Source organism: Diceros bicornis, chromosome 3 (assembly GCF_020826845.1).
Source record: "Diceros bicornis minor isolate mBicDic1 chromosome 3, mDicBic1.mat.cur, whole genome shotgun sequence".
Classification (NCBI taxonomy): Eukaryota; Metazoa; Chordata; class Mammalia; order Perissodactyla; family Rhinocerotidae; genus Diceros; species Diceros bicornis.
Window position 1 is genome coordinate 29,765,614 of NC_080742.1, and position 23,461 is coordinate 29,789,074.

Below are 23,461 nucleotides of genomic sequence, written 5' to 3' on the forward strand. Positions count from 1 at the left end.
TTAAAAGAATAAAAGGTGGGGGAAAGTTAACATTAAGTCATTTAAATTTTTTAAAATTTATGTTTTCCTGTACTGTGGTTACCAGGGGCAGTGGGGGTGGGGGGTGGGCACAAGGGGTGAAGGGAGTCATATATATGGTGATGGACAAACAAAAATGCACAACCCAAAATTTCACAATGTTAAAAACCATTAAAACATCAATAAAATAAATAAATATTTAAAAAGGAAGGAAAAAAAATTATGTTTTCTTAGCATTATCTTTTGGGGCAACCTGTATCTCATTTAATGCCCATGATATTCTAGCATCCCTATGAAGTATAAAAGAGTACCAAATATGTGTAATACAAGATTTCAATGATCATTTTTTGGTCAATTTCAGGATAGGCTTTTTAGGTTATCTAGTGTAGAAGGCAGTTATTTATTTACAACACACCATGAATGTTCAAGAGCTTGTATGGTTAAATCTGGGAGTTTAGGTTGGGAGGATTTAAATGTAGTCCTTTCTGTTCCTATGATTTTATGAACTATAATTCGTAAAAATTCAGTACTATAAACATTCTTCATATAGAGAAGTATAAGGTATTTCTTACATTGGTGAACTTTATAGTCTTAACTGGAAGAGAAGTTATGTTGTATCAATTATTTCTTATGAGTTGTGGAACTTTATATACATTATTAAATTTAATCTTTACAATGGCCTTCTAAAGTGAATGTTATTTTCTTGATGAGAAAACCGAGGTTGTCATTAACAGACTTGCCAAGATCCTTGGGCTGTCTAGCCTAAAAGCTCTTTCAGCTCACTACACTCCATTGCGTTAATCAATCTGTCTGAGAAAATAGGATACATACATAACACTAAATTATACTGGCCAAGTTTAAAGTCAAAATAATAATCATGTTAATATCATATAATAATAATCCTCTTATCATTTCAGAAGTGGGAGATATCGTTAAGAACCGTGATGACCTGAAATTAAGTTGACAAAGTAAAGCTGAAGCCAAACTCTTGGGATGGGATTCTAAGGGTCTAGCCCTATTAGCTATCCAGCCTTACCTCTGCTTATTCCCGTATACAAGTCCCCAGCTTCAGGCAAACTCATTGTTTTTAAAAACATTTTTGTGGTACAGCCATAGTTATGCACTTCCTAAGAGTTTGACTATATCCTGCCATCTGTAGGAAGCCATTGAGGATTTCATAGAAGGTAAACCCTAAAGATTACCACTACCCCTTCACCTACATACATACATGATCAAATCCTGAACCCTGTGTGACTGAAGCTGACTATACACCCTAGGCTCTAGGAGAGGCCAAGGCATGCCTTTTTCCTTATTCTCCTCCAAATGAGATGTTTTAACGTCATGGAATCTTTAGGGACGTAGTTGGACCTGAGTACTAGGGTTTGTACCTTTAGGTGGCAAGAATGCAGATTGGACTTAGATTCAGGCAGTTGGTCTTAATCTTTTTCCCCCCTCTTCCTCTGTCTTTTCTCACCATCAGAAACTACTCTATTTCTACACTCCTTAAGGGTTTCTTTCAGGAAATACTGTTCAAAATATTTCAGCAATCCAAACACATTTCATCACCTTAATTTCTATAGTCTTGGTCCAAGAAACTATCACCTGTTGCCTGGATTACCCTGGTAGGCTCTAGATTGGTCTCCCTGTTTCTGTCTGTGCCTTCCCATAGTCTGTTCTCAACACAGGCGCTAGGAGAATCTTTTTTTTTTTCACCTTTTTATTTTGAAGTAATTTTGGACTTATAGAAAAGTTACAAAAATAGTACAGAGAGTTCCTGTCTACCCTTTACCCAGCTTGCCCTAATGTGAACATCTTGCATAACCATAATACACTTATCAAAACTAAGAAATTGACGTTGGTACAGTATTATTAACTAAACTATATACTTTTCTATTTCATCAGTTTTTCCATTAATAACTTTTTTTTCTGTTCCAGAATCCAATCTAGGATCCCACTTGGCATTTAGTTGTCACACCTCCTTAGTCTCCTCTAATCTGTGAACAGTTGTGCAGTCTCTTTTTGTCTTTCATGGCCTTGACACTTTTGAAGAGTACTAGCCAGTCATTTTGTAGACTGTTCCTCGATTTGAGTTTGTCTGATGTTGTCTCATATTTAGATTGATGTTATGCATATTTTCTCAAGAATACTACAGAAGTAATGTGCCCTTTTCTAGTGCATCAAATCGAGGAACGTGATGTCAGTATTTTACTGTTGGTGTTAACCTTGATAACTTGGTTACAGTGATATTTCCCATGATTCTCCACTGTTAAATTGCCATTTTTCACTTTGTAATTATTAAATATCTTGGGGGAGATACTTTGAGTCTATACAAATATCCCATTTTTCCTCAAACTTTTGCCCACTAGTTTAAAAATCTATCTAGCTAGTATAATAAGGCAAAAAAAGAATGCAGATTTAAAAGGAAGAAATAAAACTTCCTCTATGCATAGAAGACATGAGTCTACTTTAGAAAATCCCAAAAAATCTACCAAAGAAACTCCTAGAATAAGTGAATTTAGTGAATTTACAGACTGCGAGGTCAATATACAAATTCAATTGTATTTCTATATACTAGAAATGGGCAACAGGAATTTGAAATTTTTTTATAGTACCATTTATAATAGCACCCCCAAAGAAGAAATACTTAGGTATAAATGTAACAAAATATGTGTACCATTTGTATGATGCAAACTATAAAACATTCATTGAAAAATCAATCAAAGTAAATGTAAATAAATGGAGAGAAATACCATGTTCAGGGATTGGGAGACTCAATATTGTTGAGATGTCAGTTCTCCCAGTAATCAAGACAATATAGTCTTGCTGAAAGAATAGACACACAGAAAAATCAAACAGAATAGAGTCCAGAATTGGATGCACACACATATAGTCAGTTGGTTTTTGACAAGGGTACAAAGGCAATTCAGTGGAGAAAGGACACTCTTTACAAGAAATGGTGCTGAAACTATTGAATGTTCATATGTAAAATATAATGAACCTCAATTTATACGTCAAACTTTATATAGAAGTTAACACAGAATGGATCACAGACTTAAATATAAAGCCTAAAACTAAAAAATTCCTAGAGGAAGATATAGGAGAAAATCTCTATGACCTAGGTTAGGCGAAGAGTTTGACATATGACTCCAAAAGCACAGTCCATAAAAGGAAAAAAAAAAGATAAATTTGACTTCATCAAAATTTAAAATTTTTGGTCTGTGAATAACACTGTTAAGAGAATGAAAGGAGAAGCTACAGACTCGAAGAAATATTTGCAAATCACATTTCCAATGAAGGACTTTTTTTTACAGAATACAGTCATGCATCACTTAACAACAGGAATACATTCTGAGAAATGTGTCGTTAGGCAATTTCATCATTGTGCAAACATCATAGAATATACTTAGCCAAACCTAGATGGTATAGCCTACTCTATGGTACTAATCTTATGGGACTTCTGTCATATATGCGGTTTGTCATTGACCAAAACGTTGTTAAGCAGTGCATGACTGTCTGTAAGGAGCTCAAATTCAACAATAATCCATCTTTAAAATGGGCAAAAGATCTAAACAGACATTTTACAAATCAAGATATATTCATGGCAAATAAGCATTGGAAAGCATGCTCAACATCATTAGTCATTAAGGAAATGGAAATTAAAACCATTGTGAGGTACCACTATACATTTATTAGAATGGCTACCAAAAAAGAAAAGAGAAAAACCTGACAATTCCAAATGCTGACCAAGATATAGAGCAACTGTAACTCTCATACATGGCTGATAGGAATGAACTGGTACCTCTACTCTGGAAAACAGTTTAGTGGTTTCTTATAAAGTTAAACATATAACTTACCACATGTCCCAGCAATTCTGCTTGCTCCTGGATATTTACTCAAGAGAAATTAAAACATGTTCACATAAAACCTGTATGTAAATGTTATGGTGGTCTTATTAACAATTGCCAAATACTGGAAACAACCAACATGTACTTCAATATGTGAATGGTTAAACAAACAGTGGTGATCCATATAATGGAGTACTACTCAGCAATAAAAAGGATTGAAGTATTGATTCATGGATTAACAAGGATAAACCTTAAATGCATTTTTCTAAAAATGCTAAAGCCTGAAAAAGATCTAGCTCAAAAACCTGTAATGGCTCCCTAATGCACACAGAATAAAATCATTGCCTTACAGTGTTTCTCTCTCTACTCCCACTGGAATATAAACTTCATAGGTGGAATGATTTTTGTTTGTTCATTTATGTTTGTTGGCTGAAGAAAGCAGATGTTAATACTGTTGGTTTACAGATGAGGACACAACTCAAAGAGGTTAAGTTACTTGGTAAAACAGAAACAGAATTTGAGCATAGGTCTTTTCAACTCCTACTACACTTCTTCTTGCCATCACTCTTCTTGTCAACACCTTTGGCTTAGCATAGTTTCAGAATTAGTCCGTGGTCCTCCACTCTGACCTGCATATTATAATCACCTGGGAAGCTTTTAAAATTCTCACTCTGGCCTCGTTCTCCCTAGACATGGTGAAATCACCTCCCCAGGTGATTCTGGTGCATAGTAACAAATGAAAATTACTACAGGTTAATAAATGCTTGTTGAATGAGTGAATGAATAGAGTTGATAGCTTAATACATTATTTGCTGGCATGGTTTTTGTCTCCTGTAGTATATTGACTTTTCCTGGCTTTTTTTTCTTCTATCCTTATTTCATTTTTTACCTTATCCCTTGAAAGTTCTCTTAGAGTCTCTTTTTAAACCATCCTCTCCTTTTCTCTAAGTATTATTACAGTAACAATTAGAGCATTTCTGTGGACTTGGAGCTTTTGGAATCTTCCTAGAGACACATCTCTGATTTCAACCTGGAGCTGGGCAGGGTTGAGACCTACTGTTTGAACAAACTTTCTATTTGTTTCTATTCTGGCTAAAGAAAAGTTTAGTTGTGGATTTAAGATTGTTATTTTTATCAGCAGTGCAGACAGTTGCAGAAGGATGAATTGAGTGTGTGTGTGTGTGTGTGTGTGTGCGTGTGTGTAATATTGGTTTTTCTTCTAGTTAAATGAAGAATGGGAGCCAATTATTTTGTTTAAGTCAACAACTTCAATCCATAATTATGACTTTAAAAATAATTTACTTTCGTGGCAACATAAATTAGGCGTTGGTTATTTATTTCTGAAGAACTTTATCTTCTATAAAAGATTTCTGGGAGTAGTTTATTAATTTAAGTGGACTTGAGTTTTTTTTGCAGATTATTAACCTATGAATGGGGAAGTTGAGAGACAAAAATTTAAAGCTAGAGTTATAGAGCCCTTCACAATTAAAAGTTAATTAGAAATTGGGGAATGCTTTCTGGAGTCCATTGATAGGCTACCTTCTTCTTACTTTTTTTCATTAAATACTTATCAAGTGCTGTGCTTACTAGTCAAAGATGATTAAGCTTTGCCTAGGTTTTCCTGTAAAACTTAGAAGCCCAAAATAAGGAATTATTTTCACCTCTTTGATAATCCATCACCTGTCTCATGAAGCTCTATAAATAGATTTATCTTGGAGTTGGAGAAATATTACTTACGGGTTTGATTCAAACAAAGAGGGAACAGTCACTTCAGGTTATACTAGCTATGGCTATGAAAAAGTGAAAGGACTCATCTGGCAAATTTCTAGGAAAGACTTGTGAGACTAAATCTGAGAGGGAATGGAGCTATGACTGTTTTAAAGGATGCATTTCCTGGTGACTTTCAGGCTTATTGAACTCAAATTTTAAAAATGAAGCAGACTTGAAAATAAATGAGAATCACAAAAAGGTTTCTAGATGCCTTTATGCTTTTCAACATTAGTGACAGTAATATTTAATGCACATTTAGAGTATTATTGATTTTTTTAAGGTGTCTTATTTTAAATAAGTACCCCAAGATATCATTGCTTTCTTAAATATTTCTTTTTTCGCTTCTTAGATAGAAATTATTTTTCTTACAGAACATTTCACCAAAGTAATAATGTAAGTCAAAGAAAATGTGTTATGTGTTAATCTAATCTAAAACTTTGAAAATGTTTATAGTTTGAGCTACATTCTATCAGGGTAGAAAGATAAGACCAAAACAACTGAAAGTTTTCGTATCCTTAGACTCTTTAGAACTCACGTAAAACCCTTTATATTTGGTTATAGATAAAAATACACAGTAAACTGAATGGAGTTCTCATTAAGAATAATAAACCCTTAAAATGCTTAAAGCAGTACAACAAAACACAAATTATTTTACTGAGGATAAACACATGGCTCCTAGAAAAAAATAAAATCCAGGCTGCCCCTGAAAAATCCCAAAAGTGGCTATATATAGTATATTGTGATAAGCAAAGAGTGTGTGAGGGAAGGATTTACTCCTCTCCTTCAAAATGAGATGATAAAGGAGTAATACTTTAGGCTAAAGGTTCAACAACCCTCTGAAAAATTACATAAAAGTTTAAAAATTATGAGGAATGATCCAATTTATGTATATAAATATTTATAGTGTATATATGCATACAAGCACATATTTACATATATTATAAGTAGGGTGGTTATTTATCAAAATGCTAATAGTGGTTATCTTCCAGTAAGTAGACTATGAGTTTTTTGTCCTTTTTCTTTATTCATATTTTCAAAAATTACTACTATGCATCTGTATTTGTATATTTAAAATCAAAAGTCAATAACAACTCTTAAGGGACCCAAATGGTGACCTCATTAAGTATAGATGTGGACTTAAAAGAACACTCTTGTTTTTCAGTCCTTTAATTTGTATTCTGTTGAAACTGTTACTACCCTGTACAAAGCTTGAACAAGTAGGTATTATTTTCAGCTGTTTTTTTAGAGCTATGTTTTAATGTCCAGCCTGCCAGTGAGTTAATTGGGTAACATGATAGACTTGTATTCTACCTCTAAGTTTTCCTCCCTCTAGTCTGTCTTCCACACTGTCACAACAGTTAATTTTCTAAATTGAAAAGTAGTTATGTCACTGCCCTGAATAAAAGCCTTTAATTATCTGTTCTTTACAGGTTAAAGTACAAGTTTCTTAGCCTGGCCCAAACTTGTTTCCAGTTTGATGTCCTGTTAGTCCAACACTAGAGACCCTGGACTCCATCCATACTCACCTTCCTTGAATGGGCCTTTTATTTCATACCTGCCTTTGCATACGCTGTTTGCTTTGTCACTAATTTTGATCATAGTTCAAGAGTAGATTTAGAAACATTGGAATGGAATGAAGCTAGCATTTATTCAGCACACTAGCCAAAGACTGTGGTAGGTACTTTGAATAAAGTAGCTCTTATAATCCTCACAACCATCCATAAGAAATGGTCGTTTTCCTTTACTGTACGAATCGGAACCTGAGGCTTTTAGAGGATAAATAACTTGCTCAAAATTATATGGCTAGGGTAGGCAAGTATGAGATTTCAAACTCCAGGTCTAGTGATTATTTTTCCATGTCGTTTTTCCACCACCTGCCTCACACTGCTTCAGTAGTAAATGCCCATATGATAATTATCATAACCTCTTTTCCAAACATAGTATTGCATAAACGTTTGATGTTTTCAGCCTTGTTTTGAATTCTTCTTAGTAGAAAGGAAATAAATGTAATGATCTTAAGGTAGAATAATTACTATTTCCATTGTTCTGTGTATAATCAGTTATAAGCAGTTTTATTAGTTTGCTGTGACTATCTGATTAATTAGTGAGTTGTGTAGTCCTATATATTTACATTTTAAAAATCTTTGCTCTGCTGTCTTTGTAAGTACTGAGCAGTTTCACTTTTCCTTTACTATAATTTAATACCTACCTATTCTGCAGTTTTTATTTGAGCCAAATTTCCTACATTTTCACTATCACAAATTGGCTCAGTCACATTTATACATAATTTATACAGAAATTTAAGTGTATTCAACCATTAAATTCAGTCAAGCTCATTTCCTGCCCATGTGAAGAGGAAAATTGAAAAGCCCATCTATGTAAATAACTTTTTTTTTTTTAATTTTTTTTTTTTTTTTTTTTTTTTTTGTGAGGAGATCAGCCCTGAGCTAACATCCGCCAATCCTCCTCCTTTTTTGCTGAGGAAGACGGCCCTGGGCTAACATCAGTGCCTATCTTCCTCCACTTTATATGGGACGCCGCCACAGCATGGCTTACCAAGCAGTGCGTCGGTGCGCGCCCGGGATCCGAACCAGCGAACCCCGGGCCGCCGCAGCGGAGCGCGCGCACTTAACCGCTTGCGCCACCGGGCCGGCCCCTATGTAAATAACTTTTATAGTGCAAAGTGCAGCCTGTGAAACCTTAACTGTCTCTGTGCGGGAAAATGTCCCAGTTTAACAATAAGTTAATAGGCAGTGTTAAAAATTTGAGGGTTTTTTGGCTAAAATAAATTTGGTAAAATGTAATATAGTTGATTCCCTTACATATGCTTCCTAGATTTTATTAGTGTTCCTAGATATTGTTTCTTTAGGATACTGCTTCATAATTATTGTTTTACCATCTAATTTGATAATTTTTCCTCCATTAGAATGTGAAGCATGTCGCAGAAGCATTCAAGACGTGGCTGAAGGGGGAAGGAAAAAAGTGCCACTGCCTATCAGAAAAAAAACCAAAACAAAACATGGGAAATACAACCACCAAATTCCGTAAAGCACTCATCAATGGTGATGAAAACCTGGCCTGCCAAATATATGAAAACAACCCTCAGCTAAAAGAATCCCTTGATCCAAATACATCTTATGGGGAGCCCTACCAGCACAATACTCCATTACACTATGCTGCTAGACATGGAATGAATAAAATATTAAGGTAAGTATTACTGTGAAACAGCATAAAAAATTGGTGAAAGAGGAAAAAATTCCTGATCTTTGAAAATATACTTACATATGTGCATGTTATATGGTATTGTGGTGAATTAAACTTTCTGAAACTGAATATGCCTAAATTAAGCGTGATTTTTTAGTTATGCCTAAATTAGACCAAAAGTTTTAGTAATGAGGTTGGTTCACATGTTCTTGTTGCTGTAAATATATTTTGATCCTCAGTATGTTTCACAGTATGATTTTTAGATAATAGTATAGTATTTAATTTATAACATTGCGATTCTAGAAAAGTACTTGTCAGCTATCAAAAAATTTCAGGGAATGGTGCCTACAGCAAAGTTCTAAGCTCTGATTAGCTAGTTTAAATTGAAAAACATGCTTTTGCTTTATCTAGTCATGATCAAGTTTGAGTTTCTTTTGATAGGGTTCAGTTGCTTGAAAAGACTTTTCTAAAAGCAAAACATTTACTTAAAACTGAAAATACTAAGAAACTTTTTAAAAAACCTCTTCAACAAGAAAGCATTAGTGACAGCAAATATATTTATATGAAGATTCTTACCTAATTACATGGGAATTAAATTTGATAATTGCTAGCTTATAAAAGGAAAGAAGCAAAAGACAGAAAAGTAGTTCTAAACAAATTTAGTTTTTAGAAGTAGATCATGCAGCTATGGAAGTCTGATGCTAGAAGAGAAAGAAAGAAACACTTCTTTGCTTACACAGTGAAATATAATTCTTAAATCAATATTCAAAGCTTTTTACAACTTGACAAAAAACTTTCAATGTTTTTCATATGTCTTCTTATACAAATTGTTCAAATGAAGCTCCTCTTGGTATCCCTGAAACGTGCCATGTGTGCTGTCTTCCATGTCCACGCTGCTCTCTCTACCAGGAGTATCCCCCTTCCCCATCCTCTCAGCTTTCTCTGTCTTATCTAAATTGTGCCCTTCCTTCAAGATCCTGTACAGGCTTTATCTGTCTTCTTAGCCTATTACAACCCATAGGAACCTCAATCTTTTTTTTAACTTCTATGCCTCTTTTTTGTTTGTTTGTATTACTTGTTTGGTGTACACTATCTCATTATATTTTATAATTTTGTCTATCTTCTCCCTGCCTACCTAAATTACAACTTTTTAAAAGTACCTTCTTTGTACTTCTACCATCTAGCATAGTATCTTACACAAAGTAAATAAAAGTTTTATAAAGTAATTGCACAAGTAAATATTTTTATGATCAGGATTTGTGAATGAGAAGGCCATAAATAATTTAGGTCATCCAGACCCATGACTTTATCAGGTAAGTATTTCTGTAACCTCTTAAAAATAGAATAAGTATTCCTTGACTTAAAAATAGGTATTTCTGTAACCTCATATTTTTGTATTTATCTTTTATTTCTATTTCTCTAAAAATATCTACTTAGAAGCCACCTCCAACTCATCTTGTTTGAAATTTTGTATTTTTCCTTCCAAAACTGGGTCACCCAATGTTAATGACACTAACATATTGTGCTTATATAATAATGGCAAACATATTGTGGGCTTACTGTTTTCTAAGCACTGTTAACAGTGCTCTACATGCATTGTCTCATTTAATCCTCATTACAGTTCTTTGAGGTGGTTTCTTTATCGGCACTTTAGAGGTGAGAACACTGAGGCACGGAAGGGTTAAGCAACTTGTCAGAACTCTTGCAGCTTGTAAGTGGCAAAGCTAATTGCCCAAGGAGATGACTGATGGCTTTAGGCTTTTAACCACTGAGATGTACAGCCTCTCACCTCTACAGTCAGATAAACTTAGGTATCAAAGCTACTTAAGCCACTTATTAGCAAGGCAAGTTACTTAGTCACTCTAGACTTCAGTTTCCTTATCAGTAAAATAGATATCTACCTCATAGAGCTTGTGGGACAATTAAATCAATTAGTGTGTTATGTATCTATTATGCTGCCTACCATACAATACGTCCTCAATAATGTTACTTCTTCTCACCTCTATAACCCTAAATGTCTTCAAGTCTCCCTGACTTACTCTTCTCCTTTACCTAACCTTCTACTAATACAGAGTCTTATCTATTGAATTCACTTCTTTCCATTCCCATTGCCCCAAGCTTATTTCACTCTTATCAACCCCTGCTCCCAATACTGAAAATATTAGACTCCCAAATGTGCTTTTTGCTAGTCTTTTCCTCTTCTAATCTCATGTCCAGATTAATCTTGCTGAAGTATAGCCTTTTCAATGTTCTTTCTATCGTGAGAAAACTATAACAATACCCTATTGTATGCATTATTCTGTTGGGGGTCCAAAGCTCTCTTTGCTCTCCTTCTACCTAGTTATCTCTGCTTCTACACAGTTAGCTCTCCTTATTCTCTAACCTGATCTTATCAGTCAAACTGGTTGATTGACTTCCCTCTTGCTTTCCCTACCTTTAGAAATGCCACCACCTTAGCCTTATTCTTGTTGCTCCTTGGTTCTCAAATGTCTTCTCTCGTTTCTAATTCTCTGTCATAAATCCTAACTTGGTTTCTGCCTTTTTTATGAATGCATCCCCAAGTACTCTGACCTCAAGAATTCTTTCTGTTCTCTGAAATTGCTACAACTTAGATTTTAAACCGTCCTATCATTATTAAACTCGTCTCCTCCACTAGATTGTTGATATCATAAATACAATGCTGGACACTTATAAATGTTCTCAATAGATTAACTGTTGATTGCTTAATCTATTAAGGCTTTCTTTTTTGAAGTTGAACATTTTCAGTAAGATTACAAAACTGTTGCTTTAGCTTCCTAATATTGAACACTCCAATAATATTTAATATCAGATCTTGTTACATGATTAATTAAAAATTGCTTGGAATACCAAGTAAAATGTATTTCTCTATTATTGTAACTAAGGTAATATGTATGTTTTAACATAAAAGAAACCAAGTAGCAAAATATTTTTTAACCATTTATAGTGTAATTTATAAATATATACTTTATAAAATTGGAAAACACTATATAAGAAAGTCACCTAGTCCAGTGATTCTTTAAGTGTGTTCTGAGGACTCCTGGATCCTGAGATTCTTTCAGGGGTATATGAGGTCAAACTATTTTTTTTTTTTTTTTACTAATACTAAGATGTTACTTGCCTTTTTCACTGTGTTGATATTTGCAGTAATAGTGCAAAAACTGGAAGATAAAACTATAGACACCTTTATATGAATCAAGGTAGTGGCACCAAGCCTTACTAGTAATCATTGTGTTCATCACTGTCAGGCACTTGCAGTTTAAAAAAAAGAAAGCAAGCCAGTTTCACTTAAAAATGTCCTTGATAAAGCAATAAAAATTATTAATTTTAATTAATCTCCATCCTTGGGTACACATCTTTTTAATATTCTATGTGACAAATGGGAAGAATGCATAAAGCACTTCTGCTGCATACTGAAGTGTGATGATAGCTTTGAAGAGGAACACTTGTACCAGTGCTTGAGTTACGAGTTGAATACTTGCTTTTTCATGAAACACCATTTTAAACTAACCACACCAAAAAACTATGGTTATTCAGACTGGGTTACTTGGCCAACATTTTCTTGAAAATGAATTAAGTGAGCCTATCAATTCAAGGAAAAATTGACAGTATTTGTTGCTAATGATAAAATTTGAACTTTCAAGTGAATATTAGAATTTTGGAAAACTCATATTCACTGCCTTCAACTTGACTGCTTCCTAATCCTTAGAAACTATTCTGATAAGATTGATGGTGTTATAACCTAATGTGATTTTTTTTAATATTATATAATGAAATGTGACAATATCTAGAAGATCTACATAACTCAGTGAATCAGTATTTTTCAGAAGATCAGTATATGATTTTTTTTTTTTAAAGATTTTGTTTATTTACTTTTTCCCCCCAAAGCCCCAGTAGATAGTTGTATGTCATAGCTGCACAACCTTTTAGTTGCTGTATGTGGGACACAGCCTCAGCGTGGCCAGAGAAGCGGTGCGTCGGTCGCGCCCAGGATCCAAACCCGGGCCGCCAGCAGTGGAGTGCGCGCACTTAACCGCTAAGCCACGGGGCCGGCCCAGTATATGATTATTTTTTAAAATTATGCATGGGTAAAAGATTTATTCAAAATGCAAGGTGGACTAATGGATTTTAATGTAACAGAACACAAAAAGTTCATTGATACGATTTCAGATTCTACGTTGCAACTAATATTTAAGAAATGGCCAATTGTTGAATTTTTGGTGTAGTATCAAATATGAATATTCACAATTATCTGAAAAGGCTGTTTTGTAACTATATAAAAGCTAGATTTTCTAACTAGATAAAGGCTGGATTTTCTTCATATACGTAAACCAAAGCAATGTAGTACAACAGACTGAATGCTATAGGAATCCATTTTTCTTCTATTAGCCAGACATTAAAAGAAATTTGTAAACATGTAAAACAATGCCATTCTTCTCACTTAATTTTTTAAAAAACATAGTTATTTTTCATTTTAAGATGTTGGAAGTGTCTGATATGTAATGGGTTTATTTTTTTAATGAATAAATATTTTTAAAATTTCTGTTTTAATTTTTAATATGGTAAGTATCAATATATATAACCCACATAAACAAAAGCTCTTAGGAATCTTCAGTAGTTTTTAAAGTTGTAAAAGGGTCCTATGACCAAAAAGTTTAAGAATTACTGATCTGGTCAATATTCTTGGTTCCTCTAAGCAGGGATATAGCTCTGTCACCATCATTTGGTTATCATTCTATTGAATGAGAATTTAAAGACCTACAGAAAAGATGACTGTATATTCTTTTACTTACAATTTGGACTACCTTTATGATATATGAATACCAATTAACTTTATATTTTTTAAACTTTCAACTTCAGCCTAAAGTGTTTGGGCATTTTCTTTTTTCTTTCTTTAATTGTTTGCAGATCAGTGGCTCATAATTTCTTTATTAAAGCCTTTAACATTCTGTACTAGAATCAGAAATTACTTTATTGTTCTTCTTTCCTAAGAACAAGCAACTCTAATTTCTTTGATTTGTGTATTCTTTTTTTTTTTTTGAAATTTATTTAGATAGTGCTTAGAAAATCACAAATCAAATTATTTTAAATGATTAGTTGCTTTTGGAATTAAGAAATTACTCTTCTTAACACTATGTCATGTAGAATAGGGATAAATAGCATTTACTCATCAGCATTAAGTAAAATAGCAACTCTATTTTAACTATTTGTGTTTTAAGTAGCTTCAGATATTTCACTGAATTTAACCTTGCTAAACTTTCTACTAAGTTGTTGGCCGTTATTTTCTCATGCTGCGTCATGTAATCTGGGGTACCTGCCTGCCAGCTTCAGTACAGACCCTGGCTCAGCTTGGCTAGGTTCCTAATACATGACATATGTGAGTAGACTAAGGTAGATATACCTCCTCAAGGACCTAGTAGCCATAAAGTAAAGCACTCATTTGGAATAAGACCTTGATTTTATCCTCAATTCCTTTAGCTTTATGGTACCTGCAGCGGCAGCCGTAACTTTCCTCTCTTCTTAGGCACAATAAAATAGTCAAAGAAGAGAAGTTTACAGTTTAGCAGCTAGTTTGTATCCATAGCTCTCTGAACCCAAATGCTGTGTGTTTACATTATACCACACCACAGTGCCTCTTTCATGGGAAACTAAATCTATAGTCATAAACAGTTACTACTTAATGTAGCAAAAAGACCGCTGGACTTTTCAGTCAGTGTGTTCTAGTTTGGATGTACAGTTCATTAGTTGTATCTTGGAAAAGTCATGTATGAAATAGGGATTATAATATTTATTCTTTACTTAGATTTTTACAAAATAGCTTCTTTTGCTTCTTTGGAAATAAAAGGGGCCTGTCTTTTGGTATAAATAAAATATAAAATCTTTATTAGAGCATGTCTTTATTAGAACATATATTAATTACAAGCTTTGAGAATTAGAGTTTCCAATTATTATTATTATTTTTTTTGTGAGGAAGATTGGCCCTGAGATAACATCTGTTGCCAGTTGTCCTCTTTTTGCTTGAGGAAGATTGTCCCTGAGCTAATCTTCCCCTCTTTTGTGGCAGTCTTCCTCTATTTTGTACGTGGGATGACGCCACAGCATGGCTTGATGAGCGGTGTGGAGGTCCATGCCTGGGATCCAAACCATCGAACCCTAGGCTGCCGAAGCAGACTACATGAACTTAACCACTACACCATCGGGCCAGCCCCAGAGTTTCCAATTATTGATTTCTGCTTTTTGACTCTTTTATATTTCAGGAGTTATTAAGTTCTTTTAAATGGATTGAAGTGCAGTCCTCTCCCAACCCCCCTTGTGTGCGAATCCCACAGGGCAGGGACTTAATCTGTTTTCTTCACAATATGCCTAACTTTTAGAATAGTACCTGGCAAATAACAACTGCTGAATAAATATTTGTTGCATGAAAAAGAAGGTTTAAAAGGAACTGATGGTGTATGTATATGTTAGTGTCTGAGAATAAGAGTGTTATGGCAAGAAATTGAGGCTCTGGGAGAGAAGACTGTTATTTTGGAGGGAGCTCAGTTGAATAGGAGATGATAGTAGAATATGTAAGAGAAGGGGGCCTATAAGAAGTTAGAATATGGTCTAGAGGTCAGATGAGAAGTCAGACAGGGTGATAAAGCATTAAGAATTATCACAGAAGTAATAGTACAAGCTCTTTGAGAGAAACCATGATTCTGCCACCACTGCCTATAATTTGGGTTCTGATAATACTTTACAATTTACAAAGTATTTTCACAGAAACCGTTGAAAGATAAATGTCTTTGAGAGTAGGTGTACTCTCTGAAAGGGAGGAATGTGTATGGAGAAGAAAATGGATTCAAGAACTGAATTTGCTTCCAATAAGGGTGTAGGAAGTAGAGCCATCATCATGGGTAAAAGAGAAGTTGTACTGATAAAAACTGAGAGATATTGAAAAGGTGTGTAGTTATGGAAACCAAGGTAATAGAAAGTATAGTAACCATGTAAATGAATAGTCAGCAATTTCAGGTTACAAGCAAAAATTAAGGACAATGATGAAGAATTTAGCTCTTAGGAAATTCCTGGTGATGTGAGAGAATGCAATTTCAGTATAATGATAAGAACAGAGTCACATCGAAGTGGAGATTGAATGTAGAAGAAATAGAGGTAGCACTTACTAGCCATTTGGGAATTAACAGTGAAAGAATCTAGAAAAACAGATGGCTTCTGGATGGGTTAAAAATCCCTAATGAAAGGGACTTTTTTTCAGGTTACTATTTTCCTTACTCCATCCTGCCAATTATCTCTTGTCCCTGTTCTAGAATTAACCTTATGTGCATATCGTAAAATATACTTCATAATTACTGACATACTTAGAGAAACGGGCCTATCTAAAACTTACGTATCGATTATATATTTATTATTCTGTTTTTGCATGCATGTAAAGTAAGGAAGACTCTACTTTTGAATTTAAACATGATAGAAAAATAGGTATGTGAATCAATAAAATTAGAATATCCAGCTTTATAGTTTTAGCACAAAATGTTTATGCAGGTATGGCACTATGTCTAATAAATTTGAGAATCTTTCCTGAATAAATATGTATAAAGAAGCTATTTTAATACTTTAATCTCAGAATAATAAACTGTTTGGTTTGATTAATTGGAGTCTGGCAAATTGGATGTGAGAACATTTGCAAAATTATCTCACTATCTCTTCTTTGTATTGGGAAGGACCTAGAAATGTTTAATACGAGAGAAACAGAGAGAGAGATCCCTCCATGTCAACTGACATCCTTCCAACTTGCATTAAATTCCATGGTGAGAAGAACGCGAGGTTTCCTGACCAAAGTAAAAGAGAGAATAAATGATATATTGGAAATGGGGATAGGAAAAGCTGGATAAATGTGGTTGCCCAGAATCTTATAGAATTTGAATTAATTTTTATAATTTCTTACTAAGTTAGAGGTTTAAGAAAATGATATCTTTTTTTATTGTTAATAATAATATCTCTTGGAAGAGGTTTTAATCTTGAACAGATTTTTAGAGTATGATTTTAATTTCAGTTATCCATTATAATTCAACCATTATAAATACAGGGAAAAATGATTGGGAATTTTATCATCAGTTGTTGACATAGGGAAAATGTATATTTTCCTTTTTTTTAGCTAATTAGCAACATTATGATTATATAAACATATAAAACTACCCACATTCCTGCCTCTGTTAAACAACTGTTAGAATTCTTCTATGTTCCCTTCTAGTTTTGGCTATAAACATTCACAGACAGACTTTTTAATGACTTTATTGTAATTTTCTATTATATAGATATACCATGATTTATGTTTCCCATTTCTCCTATAACCAGACATTTAAGTGATTCCAAATTTTTCATTTCAAACTAATACTATTTATTGAATATCATTGTTCTTATAGATTTTTCTTTTAAGCTATTTCCTTTAGGATAAATTCCCAGGAGTAGGTTTACTAGGTCAAAGGATATGAACCGTATGTTAGTTGTTAATGAGCTATTATGTAACATGCCCAAAATTACACAGCTGAAAAGTGACAGAACTGGGATTAGAGCCTGGCATTCTATACTAGATGCCATGTTCTTGACCTTTCTACTACACTGCTGGCTTGAGAGATCTAGAATGCTGTCTATAGGAGATCCCCAATGCCATGTCACTGATCTAGATCGTAAAAGTAATATGGATTCAGTTTATCAAAATTATACCAAGCATCTGCTATGTGTCTGACACTTTGTTGGGGATTCAAGAAAGAACAGGATATAGACCCTGCCTTAAAAGCCTATAAACTAAGTGGGAGAAGGGAACAGATAAGTAAGAAGGTAACTATGATTAAACTGATGAGTTAGTATGTAATTAGGATGCTGTGTGAAGACAAAGAAGGGAGTGGCCAAACTCAACTGGAAGAGAGAGCCTAGTGTAAAGAGGCTTCTAAATAGTGTTGGGTTTGTGTAGATGGTCTGGGTCAGTTCCTAGAAAACCGAGTTTCAGAGCCATCAATGAAGAGCCTACACATGTACTGCAAGGATCAGAAGGCTATAAAGGTTATGTGGGACTGTAGAGAAAATATGCACAGTTAGGGCTTTCTGAGCAGATTTTACTGAAACTTGTGACCTGGACTAAAAGACAAGCCTTGGAAGTTAAACGGTGACTGAATAGAGATTGAGGACTCCAGAGATTTCCTTCCCAGGAGATACATGTTTACCTTTGAAGGGGAGTGAAGAGTGGATGAGACCTGAGACTATGGAGACATTGCCTAAGCTGTAGAATTTGGAGATGCTAGTCTTATCTTCACCGTAAGAGACCTCTTTTATACTCCAAAGAGTAAGAACCCAGGATTTTTCCCTAGGACAGTTTGTTTACTCTCACGGATAGGTTGTTTTCCCCCCTGTCTCCAGAGGAGAGGAGGTCTGTTATACAAGCCTCCCAGAGTCTTATTTTCAAGGTTTCTTGCTGTATCAACTTCCTATTGCTGCAATAACAAATTATCACAAACTTAGTGGCTTAAAACAACACAAATTTATTATCTTAAAGTTCTGGAGGTGAAAAGTCTGAAATGGTTCCACTGGACTAACCTCAAGATTTTGATAGCACTGCATTCCTTCTGGAGGCTTGAGGATAGAACCTCTTCTCTTCCCTTTTCCAACTTTCAAATGCTGCCTGCATTTCTTGGCTTGTGGCACCTTCCTCCATCATTAAAGGCATCTTCCAATCTCTCTCTGCCTCTGACCCTCCTGTCTTCCTCTTGTAAGGACTCGTGATTACATTGGGCCCACCTGGATAATCCAGGATAATTTCCCTATGTCAGGAATTTAATCACATCTGCAAGGTCCCTTTTACCATGTAGGGTAGCGTAATCACAAGTTCCAGTGATTAGGACATGGACTTCTTTGGGGTAGGAGCGTTATTCTACCTACCACAGTCGCCTACAGTGCAGACCCCAATCCTTGGAGGATGACTTCTGATCTGGCTCTGATTGCACTGCCCCAGTGGGAAGTTGGGATATGAGGAACCGGCATGGTTATTATAAGTAATAGTAATTCACTTGTTCCTACTCCAGAGACCTCATGTCTACTTTCAGGACAATTCAAATAAATGTAGGTGCTAAAACCTAATAGGCTGGTTTGAAGGGCTGTACTGCTGAGCTCTCCAGAGTCTTGAATGATAAAAGGGGAGAGATCCAGAATTGTTCTAAAAGTTGTCTGGAGCCTTCTACTGCCTTAGGACTTCTTCCTCAGTCTTTTCCTCATAAGAGCTTTCCAGCTTGGCTAACTCATTCAAATTGAAGAGTCCATGCTAGTTCTTTTATGGTCAGAGCCGTGTGTTCTGTCAGAGCCGTGTGTTCTAAGCTAAAACTAACCTAAGAGCAATCCAAATGTAACTAGGATTTAGGGTTTGGCTCTGCTCTCTTCCCATTGCTGTTCTGGACTTGGACATAGGAGTGCTAATGATATCAGCCCTCCACAGTAAATGTAGGTACTCATTTTCAGATATGGGGCTTGTATGCCCATTTCATAGTGTATATGTGTGTTTTCTAGTATAGAGTGACTGTATTATAGCAGAGTTTTTTCCAGCTCATTTTCCAATATCCTATTATAGCCACTGAATTGGCTCAACTATTAATCCTATGATCCTAGCTCAAGGATATATTAGGAGCTGGGTACAATCTTCCGATCTGCATTTGGCAGTAGTTAAGGCAGCTCACGTAGACCTATCATTGGTAAAGGCTACCATCTTGGAATTAGATATTGGTCTTCTAGAACTAACCACAACTTACTCCCCTCAAAAAGTATTATTCTGTGTAAATATATGCCTTATTATTTCAAAGGCTAGCCGATGAATTTCAGGTAGAGAAATTTTTCCTAGATTTAAAATTTACACATTACTTGCTGTGCTTATATCTTTGTCACCATCCTTATTAAATGAACATATACTCGAGAAATAGGGCAGAGCAATAAAGAAGAAAATAGTTGGTGTGGAATGTTTAAGAATGTACCCTCAGCATTCATATTATTGACATGTTAGTCTCTAAGTTGGGCTCTAGTCTAGCCCTTTCTGTGCCTTTCCTTCCTCCTGTCCTTCCTTTTCTCTTGTCTTCCTTTTTTCTTCACTTTACCTTCATTCTCCCTTCCTTTCCCTTCATATCCTTTCTTCTCTTCTTTGCAAATACTGTAAAGATATTCAACTTTGTTTTTCTTAGTGTTATTATTCTAGAATGGAGTTTTTTATAACTGTAGGAATTAGTCATTCACCCTATTGTGAAACAATACTTGAAGAGAAATTAGATTAGCAGCTAAGAAGGAGAGTTTATCTTTTAAATTTCTTATTTTTCTATGTATTCTTATTTCTAAGTAGGAAAAAACTGGTTTTCATCCTTCCTTTCCTTTACCATTTTAGGACTTTTCTCTTTGGTAGAGATGGAAATCCAAATAAACGGAATGTGCACAATGAAACATCTATGCATTTGTTGTGTATGGGACCTCAAATTATGATATCTGAAGGAGCCCTTCATCCTCGCTTAGCACGCCCCTCAGAAGATGATTCCAGAAGAGCAGATTGTCTGCAGATGATCTTAAGATGGAAAGGAGCAAAACTTGACCAAGGCGAATATGAGAGAGCAGCTATTGATGCCGTTGATAACAAAAAAAACACACCCCTGCACTATGCTGCTGCCTCAGGGATGAAAACCTGTGTAGAGGTAAAACTTCATTTTTTTGATATTCTGCATGGTAAAATTTGTGTCTTGGTAATAGGTAATAGTCAATGTTTGTTTTGTTTATCTTAGCAGTTAATTTAACTAGTCATTTTTGTCCCTTTTGTGGTTCTGAAAGAATCTATACCCCTTTTAAATATCAAGTCGTTTCCTTATTTTAGGGAAAGATTAAAAACAAACCCACAGTTAACCAGTGGGAATAAGATGAATCTTGGGAATAAAATGAAATCAAGAGCAATTAAAAATTTGCTAGCACCCTTGACGATAACAATCGTCAATTAAACACTATCATATTGAGAATAATAGTTTTATTAGAGATATTGTTCCACTTTTTTGCTGATTCTTAGTAGCTAATTTATAAAATTTATACATATTGGATATAGCAAATCTTGGCAAGTGAGACCTATAGCTGTGTTATCCAGAATTGATCAGTTCCCTAAGCAAGGGATAAATATTAATGAATACATTTATTGAGGTCTTTTAAAAAACATTTGGAATTTTGAAATGCTGTTTAATCTGCATTAAAGTGCTCCTGAATACTATATTTGAATTTTTCTATATATATATTTCACTTTAATGTATGTATAATATCTAACAACAGGGTTAGATAAAATCAGCCATATAATATAGGATCTTAACTAAGCTAAGAAATCACTCCTCTTCATAGTATCATCACCACTCTACATACAACAGAACATATTTTTCTCAGCTACATTCATGTCAGTCCACACAGAAGTTCTTTTGTGTAGATGTATTTAATTATAAGTGGGGAGTATTATAGATTGAATCACAAAGTACCTACATTACCAAAAATGTAGACCTTTATTTGAAAAGCATTGATCTAATCAGATTAAAATATATATCTGAAAATTAAGTATTTCCTTAATGTTATTCACTTATATATACTTTATACTTCTAAATTGATAAATATACCAAAAAATATGAATGCCCTTCATTTACTTACTTTAAAAGATTACAGCCATTTGTATTTCTTTAGTATATCTGAAGTGTCAATTCTTTTCACTTCTAGAACCCTTCTGATCTTATATTTTGTTTACAGCTATTATTTGTGATACTTGTTAATCTTTTCAAGTCTTTGTCATTTCATCTCTTGGGTTTGTGTCACCTTTGCCCACTAGTTAGTTAGTGACGGTCATTAACTTGAAACTATTTTTTTAAGCAATGCTTTCTAACATTGATTCACAGTGTGGTAGAAGGATGTCCTAGGATTTCAAGGGGAGGGGGGCTATTGGCAGATTTCCTAAGGCTTTTTACACAAGTCTTACTGTATATTGTTCTATGCCCACCTCCTATGAAAGAATCCCTGCTGTAGTGACTCACCATTATTGATGGGACTGTATCATATTTCTCAAGCGAGTTAGAGTAGAAAATAGCTTATTCTTGATAGTAGTAATAGTGCTCTTAAGTTGCTGCTTTAATATCTTGCTTCCAAAAATTTTCTATAAGCATTGCTTTAGTTGTTGGTTTTGAAGTATGTTTACAATGACATGCTTATTAAATTGTTCGAAAAAATTGAGTATGATGTTTTTACCAGCATTATTTTTTGCTCAGTGAAGGAAATTAGTGCCAGGTTTATTCTGAACTATCTGACAGGCCTGATGATTTGCTTGGTGTGAATGTTTATGTATGTTTTAACTGTTTGATCTGTCAGCATATCATATTCCATAAACCATACCATTTGATGACTGTTTTCATTTTTCTGTATTCAGAGGAGCTTTTTGACAATTTAAAACATCCCAAATAGATGTTATAAATACCTTGGTTGCATTTATTCTAGTTTTCATCAACAAATTTCAGCATACCATTTTACCCATATAAAGCTATCTTTAATCTCTTATGTATACTTGACCGTACACTTGCCCAGCCTTAGGCCCTGAATGACTTTTGATAATGCTTACTGTTAATTAAACTAGAAGAGTTTCCTGGGTAAGTATACATTAATTAATTACAGAGGCCTTATTATGTTTTCTAGTACTAGTGCATAAAATAAATACATTGAAATATATAACCTGCTATATAATTGTACTTCTTAGAGTACTAGTCTTCAGGTATCTTCACGTGGTGTCATACTCCTTTGATGAACAGAAAGGCTTAGACTTCTTTTATAAAATTTACTGTCATAAGTAATTTAAATGTTTTTTTCCTAAACTACTGATTTGTCTATGTCATTGTTTTTTTGTCTTTGGCCATAAGAATAATTATAATAACTAAAATTTGTATAATGTTTTCTAGTTTTCATAGTGCCGTAGTGGTGCCAAGCATGATATAAAGGGTTTGGGTTGAGTAAAAGTGTTGTCAGATATTTATTAATTTTTTCATAAAGCTTAGAGATCATAGTATGGTAGAATGAGTACTGGTTTCTCATCTTGGTCCTCACTATGACTATGTGTAGAACCTTGAGTGAGTCATTCAACCTCTTTGAGATTATCAGTCCCAGCCATCCAAGATGAAACTATTACAATGATTTCGAAAGATCCCTTTTAGCACTAATTTTATGTTAATCTATGATTGCAGTAAAATATATCCCATTTTCAGTGTCTAGTCTTTAAGATTAAATTGATTATTTTATTCTATGTTAAGGGCGAGCTTTTTATGTTTTTTTTAACACTTAAGGACTTATATCTATGGAAATATTTCTTCTCTAGTTCTTGAAAATGTTTTTTTCTCTGTATGTTTATTTAAGGACAGAGTTGATAAAGTCATCAGTTGACAATTTCATATGTGCATTTAATGATTTAAACAGATAGTTTCCTGTGACATTATTTTTAACCATAGAAATGAAATATTTACTTTAAAACTTCCCCTTCTTCCTATAATAATTGTGTTCCATAGTAAGCTAAAGGGACACACACACGCAGAACGTAA

At 34.3% G+C, this 23,461-nt stretch overlaps 1 protein-coding gene across 4 annotated transcripts in view; it reads left to right on the plus strand.

Annotated features, from left to right (window-relative positions):
- ANKIB1 (ankyrin repeat and IBR domain containing 1) overlaps positions 1-23,461 on the plus strand; it is a 143,219-nt gene that overhangs the window by 47,979 nt on the left and 71,779 nt on the right. For 3 of the 4 annotated variants that reach the window (XM_058525430.1, XM_058525421.1, XM_058525426.1), the window contains 2 exons: positions 8,560-8,840; positions 20,260-20,560. In XM_058525430.1, coding sequence (XP_058381413.1) covers positions 8,653-8,840; positions 20,260-20,560 — 489 coding nt within the window. In that variant the 5' untranslated portion in view covers positions 8,560-8,652. Of the gene's footprint in view, positions 1-7,092; positions 7,308-8,559; positions 8,841-20,259; positions 20,561-23,461 lie in introns of those variants that run through there. The other variant, XM_058525433.1, reaches the window with a different exon arrangement.